General features: G+C 34.9%; 1 protein-coding gene across 1 annotated transcript; it reads right to left on the bottom strand.

Moving 5' to 3' along the window:
- LOC107787886 (putative sugar phosphate/phosphate translocator At3g17430) lies at positions 1-10,066 on the bottom strand. The gene is made up of 10 exons (XM_016609501.2): positions 9,798-10,066; positions 8,666-8,965; positions 7,463-7,570; positions 6,179-6,210; positions 6,049-6,099; positions 3,579-3,640; positions 3,224-3,485; positions 1,410-1,675; positions 1,203-1,297; positions 1-464 (listed from the first exon to the last, which is right to left on the bottom strand). Exons 2-10 carry the CDS (start codon positions 8,750-8,752, stop codon positions 294-296), a joined length of 1,134 nt encoding a protein of 377 aa, XP_016464987.1. The 5' UTR covers positions 8,753-8,965; positions 9,798-10,066; the 3' UTR covers positions 1-293.
- Positions 10,067-12,473: the final 2,407 nt, after the last annotated feature.

Raw genomic sequence — 12,473 nt, forward strand, 5'->3', positions numbered from 1 at the left:
TTTCGAAATCAAGATTGCCAAGGCACGACGAAATTGCATGTATGATGATAATATGCATATGTGAGTGCTATGTAATAAAAGAATAATAGTTCTTGAATGTCAATAGCCCTAAAATATTACAACACATGACCTTATAGGGGTTGATAGCACTAGGCATTTTGCAAGGAAATGCAACTCTTAGCAAAATGGTGGAGGCTGTATACACAAGACCTGCTCTCTTCAATCTTGCTTGATCTATAACTCTAGCAACTGAAACTGCACCAAAAATTGACATTTCGAGGAACTAATAGTGCTTACGTTGAGAGGTTACTTCGCCCGAGATGAGAGATCCTTGTTGATGGTATGAATGGAGCTTCCTCATCCACTGTTGAATCTGAAGAACCGTTGTTTGTACTTCTTCCCCCAAGAATAGTATTATCATCTGGCAAGTGCAGATCAGATGACTTCTTCTCCATCTTAAGCTCCTGTAAAAGGCAAAATGCAGGCAAGGTGAACTTTTAACTGAGTTAACTATACGACAACCATCCAAGGAAAATCATATGAAAGACGAATCTTTCATGATTTACAAAGACACTAACCTTCACGGACAATTAAGCAATCATGTGTCTCTTTCTTTTTACCTGCACTCACCTCGACTATTCCACTGGTCCATCAAGCCTTAGGCAGATTTGAAGAATCAACTAATGTTTTTGTCTATACATGGAATTTAAACACTGGTCTCTGATGGTTTTCACCCATTGAACGCTAGAGCACACTTAGATGCATGTGACTTAATAAGATATATTCCTTTTCAGTTTTATTTTTTGACTATGACGAGCACAAAGCAAATTAGATTACTTATAATAGTACGGGAAACAGAAATTGGATAGGCAGAAGATGTAAAATATGCTTATTCATTGCTTGCATTAAGTGTTTATAAGAATCTTTTGCTTATGAAAATTAAAATGTAGCTTTTCTCTAAGCAAACTCTATAGCTTAACCTTAAACATATTATTATGATAATTGTTTTGTATTTTGAATTTGATGATGATAACAAGAACACCAGCCCTCCAAGAAACAAAAAGAAGCATGCAAATACACTTATGTTCCTCTTGGGAAATTTGGAAACACCCGGTAAAACAATGAACAAAAAAGTTGTAATATATAAACTGAAAAAGAAGCAATAGTCTGGAAGTCATTCTTGAGACTTCACGAAATCTGACCTTAGCTGTTCGGTCTATAATACTATCTACAGGAAGCTGGGATGCTCGAACGTCCTTGATTTTCAAGTAGTTATACATCACGACACCACATAATGCTAAAACAAAAACAAAAAAAAATCATCAATATGCCATTCTTTTCCTTTTAATAAGTATCAATATGTTGTTTCTTAGCATAAAGTTCCCACAAATAAGGAATATTAAGCTTACCTACTGCATAGCCTGTAATGTTAAGTGTGGTTATCGTCGACTCCGGAAAAAGTAAAGTTGAAAGCGCAATTAATATCCAATCCTTCAGCACACCAGCCACTCGGATGGTTACAGCACCAGTTCTACCAATCACCAAGAAAATTGAGAAATTCAAAGCAAGTGCACATAGTGCATTTGAAAAGAAAATCCAAAAATTGAATTGAATCTGTGAGACTTCCATTTCAGGCTTCTCCAGAAGATACCATGGGACGAAAAGAAAGATGAAGCTGTGCATATTAAAACAAAAATTGATAAGTACCTCAAGAAACAGGAAAATATCACATACATGAGACTCTACACAACAGAAGAATGACATTTAATTTACAAAAATTACTCTCAACCATGCACACAGAGAGAGAGTTTGCCTTTGAAGCCAGTAGTTTATAGAAGCTACACCTCACTTTGGAGAAAATGTAAGCAAATATGTAAAACAGTCATTGCATCCTGCATGTCAGAGGATATAGACATGCATACCCCTTCTATATCTATGTACCAAGAAACCATTCATACAATTGCTAACATGATTTTCCACAAAAGAACTAGCAAGTATATACCCATATTGTCATCAACTGCACATTTTTTGATTTCATCAAAGCCAAGACATAGGCATGGCTTGCAGGAAAGATATATACACAGGACTACATCTTAACCGGAAATTTAAAGATAACATCTCTTGTTTCTTAGAAGTATACTAAACAAGCAACAGTATAAGAAAAATAACCTTATTGTAATTTGCAAGCCTATCCATCACAAAGGATGAGTTCTAAAGTAAATACAGCAACTGGAAACCATATCCTTTTAAAATAAATCAAGAGAATATTAGCTGCAATATTTCATCATAAAATATGTCCTTTATGTACAATCCCATGTTAGATAATGCAAATACAAAAGCAGAATAGTAAAGTTAGGAGGACTACAATGTAGAGTGACATGGTCTCCCAGAAGCAGCATGCACACATGCTGTTAGGACCAGAGACATATGTGGATTTTAACTTTTACCTCGTTTAGAACAGGTGTTCGTGAACACGTAAATGTACTTTGTCAACACAGCAGCAAAGTTAATCATAAAATACTTCAACTTTCTATACACCGTGTACTACCAACCGTAATGGAAGACCTTTCAACTTTAGCTACAACTGTTTATGCAATTCGTGACAAATGAATAATCCAATACAACTTTGAAGTTTCAACATCTTCTCTATATCTGATCTTATTGAAGACCTAAAAAATAAGTAATACTCCCTCCTTCTCATTTTACGTGAACCTATTTGACTGGACAAGAGGTTTAAGAAAGAAAGAAAGACTTTTCACAACTTGTAGCAACATGCCATCAATTCGTGTGGCTATTAAATCATGTCATTAAGGATAAAATGGAAAGTTAAAGTTAAATTGTTTCCAAACATCGAAACATGTCATTCTTTTTGGAATAGACTAAAAAGAAAATAGTGCCACATAAAATGGAATAGAGGGAGTAATGTATAGAAGTACCCCTTCTCTAACACCTAAAGCTTTATAGATAATGTGATACACACATTTCAACAGATTTTAGGTGCAGTAAGATGATATTAATGTATCGGGAGTTACTGTAGCCGGAAGCAATCAAAAGGAAAAGTTGCTCTAACCCTTTTAAAAAGTTACCAAATCTAAGGAACGGTTTCCTACTCCTGCTATCCTTTTTTCCCCTTTCTAATTGGAATCATATAGACCTGAACAAAAACACCAGTTTGACCAAATGAGAACAGATAAGTCAACCTTACAAGACTAAAGAAAAATACCTGCATGGAGCTATGTAATATAAACTGGTGATAGGATTGAGAGTTAATCCCTTCTTCTGAAGAAGAACTTGAGTTAACACCAGCCTAAGAGCCTCAGCAAATATCCCAGTCACCTGGTAAACTGTACCCACTATGTTGAAGTGAATTTCCCCATAGGAGGATATTACAACACCAACACTGACCAACAACATGTTCAAGAATACATCGCATCTTAGTTTGTCGGTTCCACAAATAACAGCCATGACAAAGGTGGCCACCGGCACTGTCATTTCAATATAGAAAAAGCTACAGCCATTCAGTAGATTCCCAAGCACAGGAATTCACAACTAGAAAAGAGTGAAGTATATGGACATACTCAGAGCTTTGAGCATCTGGATGAAGGCCACAGAAATGAATAGATAAGCAGTGTTGCCAAACCTGCAAGCACAACATATGCTTTTTTCAGAGACAAAAAATTTGGACATCATAGCCTCAACTCACTAGCTATGACAGAAACCGTATGCAACTAAAATTCTCCATGAGAAATTAAGAACCTAGCAGTGTTGTCAAAGGCTCATTTAAAGCGCGCTTAAGCCTTGAAGCTCAGAAAAGCTCGAGGAGGGCGCTTCACCTTGCTTAACCTGCGCTTTAGTGTAGGCAAGGCACTTAAGCGGGCACACTCATTGCCCATGAGTTCTATCTTGAATAGAGTGGTACTAAACAACAAATATAATCGGCAAATAAGTATATTAGTTGTTACGGAAAACGTTATGAACGAATATGTTACTTTTTTCTTAAACTAAATGTATATTTTTATTTTTTTTCCTTCGTTACGCCTTTCTTGCTAAAGCCCACACTTAAATTGTGCTTTTTAGAGCTTTTCGCCTTTGACAACAGTGGAACCTAGGAGTGGGAGGAACAAGGAGACAAGAAGTGAAAAATCAATTACACTGCCATGCCAAAGAACAATAGACTGCAACTGGACACAATGCCTCTTTTTTCTTTTCCTCTTTTTTCGGGGAGCAGGGTACAATTGGTATGGAAAGTGATTTGTGGGGCGGGTTAATAATTCTCATTGTGGTGTGAGGTGGGTACAATGCCAAGCAGGGAGAATGCATACAACCCTTCCAATTGCCATCTCTACGAAGAACATAATGATCCACACATGGAGGAGTCCATTTTTATTATTATCATCCTGATTTCTGGCCTAAGTATACTTTCTCCTTTACTAAAGTACAGATACAAGTAGTGTCCAACAAAGGACCAGGAAAAGCTAAAGAATCTGTCCACCAACATAAACAAGTAAAAAGGTGTAGGATAACTCTAAAGTCTGAAAATCGACTATCACTCACTATTCACATTAACCTGAAATATGAAATGCCAACATTTCTGAAAATAGTTTTAAAAAAGAGCTAAAAGGATACCAAAAAAACAAGGACTTCTCTGTCATCAGCAAAAGAGAAAATTAAACAATAACAAGTGGGAGTAGATCCATTACATTTGTATTGATAACAATTGAGCAGATTCAGTCCTTTTCTATTTATATAACTGTGAATTATTATTAATGAAAGCATCCAGGAGAAAGCCAGTAGACTGCAAGTCTCATATTTACTTCTAGCTCATGCTCGGCAGGTAAAGCAGCTTATCAACTTCAAGTCAAACATTCAAAATCTCACTACTTTTAATGTAGAACATTTTCTCTTGCATGTGCCCATTGTTCTTGTTTTGTGGGAAATATGAAATGGGAGCTCAATCATTGTCTAAGGGGTCGTTTGGTAGGGTGCATAAGAATAATGCTGAATAGGATGTATTAGTAATGTTCGTATTAGTTATGCTTGCATTAGTTATGCTGGTATTAGTTACGCTGACATATTTCTTATCCATTGTTTGGTTTGATGTATTAAAGCATTGCACAGTTTCTAAAAGAATTGTTTGTTTACAAAAATGCCCTCAAAACTAGTCCACACTCTTAACTTTTTAAAAGAAACATATGTTTGAGAAATGTTTTTATATGAAAAAGTTTTAAAAAAAATTATTTTATTTGTCTACCTATATTGTAAAATAAAATTAAATATTTATTTATAAAAAAGGAAATATGCTAATTATTTATTTATTTACTAGGGATATAATTTTATTTCTCACTATTTGGATTATTTTGAACTTGCATTAATATATTAACTAGCATATTTTAATCAAGCATAAATTTTGAAGGACAATTTTGTCTTTAACTAAGCTAATGCATGCATTAAAACCCATTGCATTGCTAATACCATTGTTTTCTATGCATTAGTTATGCATAGGATAATACCAAATAGGATGTATAACTAATGCTTGCATAACTAATGCATAGGTTCAAAATGTCTACCAAACAATGTATTATTAATACACAAAGCTAATGCATGCATTAGCTTATCTAATGCATCCTACCAAACGACCCCTAAAGGTAATGAAACGTCAATTTCAGGTTTGATAAGACAATGAGAGAAACTGATCAGCCATGTAGAGGATGGACCTGCAGATATGAAAGCTTTCATACTTGAGGGAAATCTTCAATTAATTCAGATTCTTTTAGACCTCCGTTTCCACCCAACCAACCCAAGGTAAAATAATGCTTCATCTCTGTATGGAAGATCAATGGCCAACAGTGTCAAACATTATGACAGAACACTGTTAGCTAGTACATTGTATTAAGCTCTAGATCAATATGCAGAAAAAATATAAAGGAGTACGTCTAACAGGCTCCAATTTCAAAAGAATAAGTACCAACAAGTCACAAAGGATCATGAATGACAGAATCCATTAAAGAAACTAATAAATATTCTTGCTCCTCGAAGTAGAGAGCTCACCAAAGACTTGCAGCGAAGAATGCGCTGATTGGAATAACGCACGTTGCATATCTGCAAATTCAGTAATAAATGGAGAATGAGAATAAAGATAAGTTTCAAAGGGAAAGCAGTTCAAATCTGCAATTCTCACATTTCAAGAGTCATCTTGACAGGTGATACAACCTGCAAAAGATAATCAGGAATTAAGAGGGAAAGCTAGGTGACCCGTAATACGAGAATCAAAGCACTAAGATCAGGCATGGTAAATTAAATTTCCAATATAGACAAAGTAAAAACAAAACCAAATTCAGAAGCTAAAGATGACCAAACGCCCATAAAACCTTTTACACAAACAGAGACTTAACAAGTTCTCCAAGGAAGTTCATTTGCATGGCCACAACCACTCTCCTCAGTCCCCAGGGAAGTGGAAAAAGTGCAAAAAAATTTCACCAGCACAGTACATTTCTCAATTGGCAAGTTTTCGCACAAAGATTGATCAACAACAATATTAAAGAACCCAAGGAATTGTGATAAAGGGTGAGTCTCAAAATAAACGAATAAGCTCTCATATGAATCGAACATTTTAAATTAACATACAACACTAAACTCTAATTACATATGAGGTGCTTAATTTTGTTTGCTAAAAACTAACATGTATAAGAGTTAGAATTACAAGACTGCTAAAGCAGAGTAAAAGAATTGCTAGGCCATAGACATACCTTTCCCTTCCAGATCCCTAAAAATATTTCAATGGAAAACCCTTTTTCTACTAGTCAAAGTACTGTAACAAGCTGCCGATGAAAATTCAGAACCTTCTAATCAGAAAGTACTAGGCAAGGCACTTCTATCCTTGCAAGACAATGCAAACGCCTTAAAGAGATAGGTGGAATGCTTAACCTTGATCGTCGATCTGATAACTGCTCGACACAAATATCAGTCGTTGAAAGACAAGAAGCAGTTGAAGAAGAAGTGAAAAAAATAAGAGCAAGGGGGGAGAGAATTTTGTGCTGCTATGGGTGAAGTTTGATTGGACAAGATAGATTTATCGTTGAATGGGAAACCAATGAATAAACTGAACTCAGGCAGCACAATCGTCATGGTGCATTTACATACACAATAATATCGACAACAACAAATAGGAACAAAATAAGTATGTGACAAAATCTGAAGAAAATCCTGGGCCTTTTAACACATACATCATCTCAATCTCGTATAACACTAAAACCTACAGAAAGCAACCTGTTTGAAATGTAATGCATAACTATCTCAGAAAAGCAAACAGTTCTACACTAATGTCATCAATAACTAGAGTAGCCAGAAGCCATTATCCAGAAGAGCAGAGATGACAAAAAGTACAAGAAAAATGTCACTGTAATCAGTAATTCATAATTTTTTCTCAAAGAAAGAAAAATTCAGTAATTCGTAATTGTCATACCTTGAACACACGGATAAGAATGAAAGCTACTAAGCCTGAAAAGCCCATATGTATCATGGTAAGAGTAATTGGAAATGGGAAATTGAAATATTTTGGTGAAAGTACCCACTGCAAAAGACATAAAACAAAAGACAAAAGAAGAATCATGAGGTCGTACTGAATATATTGGAAAGTAAATAAATCTACACCTACGTCATTGAGTAATTGTATCGAACAGAAACTTCTCCCTAAACTTATGATGCACAAATACAGACTGACAAAAACAGAACACACACACACGGACCCCCAACCCCCCCCCCCCCCCAAAAAAAAAAACCAATGCCACTTTATTTTGAGCTACGGTGGTGTAGTAAAAGGGAAGACACATACAAGTCAGTCATTGTGATGCGTTTTGAACAAATGAAGTTTATAAGAAGTGCCCTGCTGTGTGCTCACTCCCTTAATGCATGATGTTGGAAAAGTCAAGACAATGTTATGCAGCAAGGGCGCAGTGGAGCAAGAAAGTGGTATTCTTGAACACGTTCCTTATTCTAGAGGATCAATATAGCTTCATAATTTATACTTCACACACAAGCATTAAATACTAACAGTTAAAAGAAGAATTGTGTATCTATTATTGCCAAATGGGGCCAAATCTAGATCAACACTACTTCGGGTCCACATCATTGGATTCATATCTCCCTCATCATTTGTTTATTTCTTCCTGATTACCTAAACGCCTCATGTCTGCACTGACAGCGGTCTCAAAATATTTCCCAAATGAAAAACATTGGTTCTCTCATAAAGAATTGTTCTACCCTTCATGTTGTTTGGTTTAATTGGATGGGAAGTAAAGAAACCTGTGTCCCTTCTCTGTTCAGTTTTGAATGGATATAAAAGTTGATTTTGGATTAGCAGCAAATATTTTGCATGTTTTACTCTCTTACTTTTTTTTGGTTGCTAATCAAATAATTTAAGTGATCCATTACATGTCCCTACTAAGTTTTCCTTGGAATCTAGTGGTAATAAATGACAGCAGCTTGTCAATTTGGTGTATGCTCTCAGAGGTTGCCCGAATCACAGTTTAAATATAACGCTTTTGTGTTTCTACCATCGATCAATTGCACTTAAGTTATAGCTGTAAACAGATTCCAACTGACAGAATAATCCATGGGTCCAATGAAGTCGAAGACAATCATGAAATACTTGGAAAAAGGTGCATACCTTGTTATACAAAATAACTCCTGATGAAAGCAAAATATAGACAAGGAGAAAAAAATAAGTCAATAAAAGTTGTTTGCTGATCATCATTGTAAGTCACTTGGCAGTCCAAATGGCCTCGGCCTCTAAAAATTACAAAGAATTTCTCTCCAATAGAAAAATCAATCAACTAGGATCCAGGAGATTTTTGCAGATAGGAGGTGAAAATTCAGTTCAACTGCTGCATTCATTCCTTAATGATGATTTAGGATGCACCAGCCTTGTGTCTGTGTATGCCGGTATAGAAACATGGACTGGTAAAACCTGGAAAAGTATGATAAATGTGTCACACGTCAATTTACTAATATCACAAGTAATATTTGTTTCAGCGAAACAATTAAAACAACCTGATAAGTCAAAGCAAGCACTAAAGCAGGTAATTGAATTAGATATACTATTACAAAACATGAATGTAACTGCGCAATAACAATACAATATAAATTTTAAACGACACGGAATTCCTTGAAAAGGCAAAAAACCTTGCCACTAGACACACTGGAAAACCAACTTTAGCAGTCAATTTATAAACAACTATGCACAGTGACTCAACCCATGTTTTGAATAAGCCAATCTGCACCATGCAGTTAAAGGAAAATTCACCAAAGGAATGTGCTATGAAAATTTTTAGCAAACTCACATTTATGCAACTTAACTTTTCCCTAATTATAGAACTAACAGAACTGAACATAATTCTAACAACCTGTAATATCTGGTAACGAAGTAAGCAAGAAATTTGCGTCCAACTCCTCAACAGTCGGATTTTCTCAACGTTGAATCAATGCAGAAACAAAAGCATATAAGCAACTTAAAAAGGTTAAAACAGAAGCAATAAAACTAGAGGAAAAGGAATATATGAACGACAGACAGACAAGACTAAGCATGTCAGCAAGCAACAAATAATAACAATACAAAAAGGAAACAACAAAAATAAGTTGATAATGCAAGGAACAGCAGAACGAAAAGCATAGCAACACTTTATAAAGCTGAAGGAACAAAATGATTAGCAAGTGGAGAAAAATATACATAATATGTTCTCTCTCACACACACACACAAAAAAACACACAGCGAAGGAAAATGAAAACTGAGAATGCTTACCAATAACGGAAACAGAGCTGAAGTCGTGAAAAGGAGTAAGATAGAGATCTGTGGACAGAGAGCGAGATGCCGACAATGCTTCGCCGTTCGATCTGATTTTGGTTGATTAAATGAATCCTTGCAATTGCTTTGCCCTATCTACACGATTACGAATTCCTCCTATTAAACTGTTGCCTAAACTATTACTTAGAACAAAGAGATCCAGCAAAGTTCAGAATGAGTAGTGACCTCAAGAACGAAGAGGATGCACTGGATTAGGAGGAGCTTACAAGCAACTACTAATTGGGTCCTACAAATTATTAATTACTGTAAACACAGGTGTCAGTATAATTTTTTCTGTATTTTTACCTGTCGGTACAATTCAACCTCCAATCATATTGTATTTGTATCTTACTTAATACTAATACTCCCTCCCATTCAAAATAAGTGTCCTCTTAGCCAATTGCATACCCCTTACAATTTATTAACTCCTAAAAAAATAAGTAATTTGACTAAACATATCCCTAATTAAAATTATAAAAAAAAATTATAAGACTCTCGATCATCACATGCCTTGAATGAATTATAAATGCCTAGACCAAACCATAAGTGAGCCAAACTTAAAATATATATATATATATATATATATATATATATGAAATGGCAAAATTTTGAATGACGGTCAAATTTGGAATAACCAAATATTGAACTTATTTAATGATATCATGAAAAATTGGAGTAATTTGATACACTTTTAGGTGAATAAGTGCAATTCTGAAAAAATAAGGTTAATTCGTTCTTGATTTGGTAGGTGGACACTTATTTTAAGTCAAAACTAAAGGTAAAAATTGCATGGGGCGCTCTATTTGGTCGCCCCCATTTAACTTATACCCATTTTCTTAAAATTATTTAACCTATACCTTAATTTTTACAACTTCTGACGTTTCCTTCTTCCTGTTACCTGTGCGCTCCTTTCTTCCTCCTTTCTTTTCCTCCTCTTCTTCTCGTGATCACCAAGTAAGGACTTCAAAGATATCCTCTCTGGGTATACGAAATCTAGTGAACCATTTTTGTACTGCTTTAAAATGTATTCCTCATCTTCTTCTCGTGATCACCAAGTAAGGACTTCAAAGATATCCTCTCTCGGTATACGAAATCCAGTGAACCATTTTGGTACTGCTTTAAAATGTATAACAAGTTTTGTCTTTGTTTGAAGCCTTGCATCATTTTCATGGATGAAATTGATGCAATTGGTGGGTCGATTTAGTGAGGGAACAAGTGCAGACCGTGAAATTCAGAGAACGCTCATAGAGTTGCTTAATCAGTTGGATGGATTTGATCAGCTTGGAAAGGTCGTTGATCTTAGTTCAGCAAATATAAATAAAAACTCCAGCTCCTAGAATACTGAAGTTCAGCAAATACAAAACAAACTTCAGCCCTGAAGTTCATCACAAACATAACAAAGCTTAAGCTAAAACATGCTGAAGTTCAGCAAAAATATAGAACAAATTTTCAACTAAAACATGCTGAAGTTCAGCAAATAGAGAACAAAACCTTAGCTAGTAGAATGCTTAAGTTCAGCAATTACAAACAAAAACTTCAGCCAACACTAAGTTTATGCGAAAAAGTTCAGCTAAAACATGCTGAAGTTCAGCAAATAGAGAACAAAACTTCAGCTAGTAGAATGCTTAAGTCCAACAATTACAAACAACTTCAGGCCCGTCTACTAGAATGCTGAAGTTTGCGTGATTGCATTTGCTACTTCAGGCCCGTATGCCTCAAGTTTACGCGAAAAGTGGGTACGCTTGTAATTTTTTTTTACAAAGCGGGTATAAATTAAAGCGTGACGCAAAAAGCGGGTATAGATGCAAATTCCCAAGAAAAAGGCTAAGTGGACACTCTTTTTGAACTGAAGGGGGCATTTCATATATACCCACTTTTGGGGCCACCATTGAAAATATACCCGCATTGCATAAAAATTTACAAAGTGTACTTCAATTTCTTCAATGTAACTTCAGAAATCAAATCACAAGTTCTTCCATCTTTCAAATGCAACTTCAGAAATTCGAATCTTAGGTAGCTTAATCTATTGAATGCAACTCATATTTCGAATCTTAAGATCTGAAATACAAAATTGTTCTTCGAATTTCAACAATCTAATATATGAGTCAATGCCTAAATCTACTTCAAATGAGCTCAAATTTGGAACATAACTTTCAAATATGATAAAGAACAAATCACAATCATCAAATTGCCAAAACAACAACAAATTTAACAAATCCATTTTTGCACCTAAGAAGAAGAAGAAGAAACTCTAAGCACCAAGAAGAAGACAACAACAGTAAAGAAAAAGAGAAATATATATATATATATATATATATATATATATATATATATCTAGAATATACCAAAATTTTGGTATAATTTAAATATTTTATAAAGTGGATATAAATTCAATGTGTGGTGCAACATTGAGTGTCACATGAAAACTTTACGAACCGAGTAGTATTACTCTTTCTTGATAATATAAAGTTGATGTATCTAATCCTCTATTGCTAATTCTACAGCTTAACCAAATATCTTTAAACGAAATTAACACATTTAAAAGTTTACATAAAAGTACAAATTGTATGGGTCAAAATTTATCTTTAGAATATCTAAACCAAAATAGTATTGGGGGAAAAGCTCCTAAGCTGC

Source organism: Nicotiana tabacum, chromosome 3 (genome assembly GCF_000715075.1).
Source record: "Nicotiana tabacum cultivar K326 chromosome 3, ASM71507v2, whole genome shotgun sequence".
Classification (NCBI taxonomy): domain Eukaryota; kingdom Viridiplantae; phylum Streptophyta; class Magnoliopsida; order Solanales; family Solanaceae; genus Nicotiana; species Nicotiana tabacum.

What these genes read in the sequence shown, in the direction of transcription:
- LOC107787886 (XM_016609501.2), bottom strand. Translation starts at nt 8,752, where the DNA reads ATGATGATCAGCAAACAACTTTTATTGACTTATTTTTTTCTCCTTGTC. An exon ending in TTCTTATCCGTGTGTTCAAG is followed by an intron (nt 6,211 to 7,462) that starts GTATGACAATTA and finishes TATCTTTTGCAG; the next exon opens with GTTGTATCACCTGTCAAGAT. An exon ending in TTATAGACCGAACAGCTAAG is followed by an intron (nt 465 to 1,202) that starts GTCAGATTTCGT and finishes TGCCTTTTACAG; the next exon opens with GAGCTTAAGATGGAGAAGAA.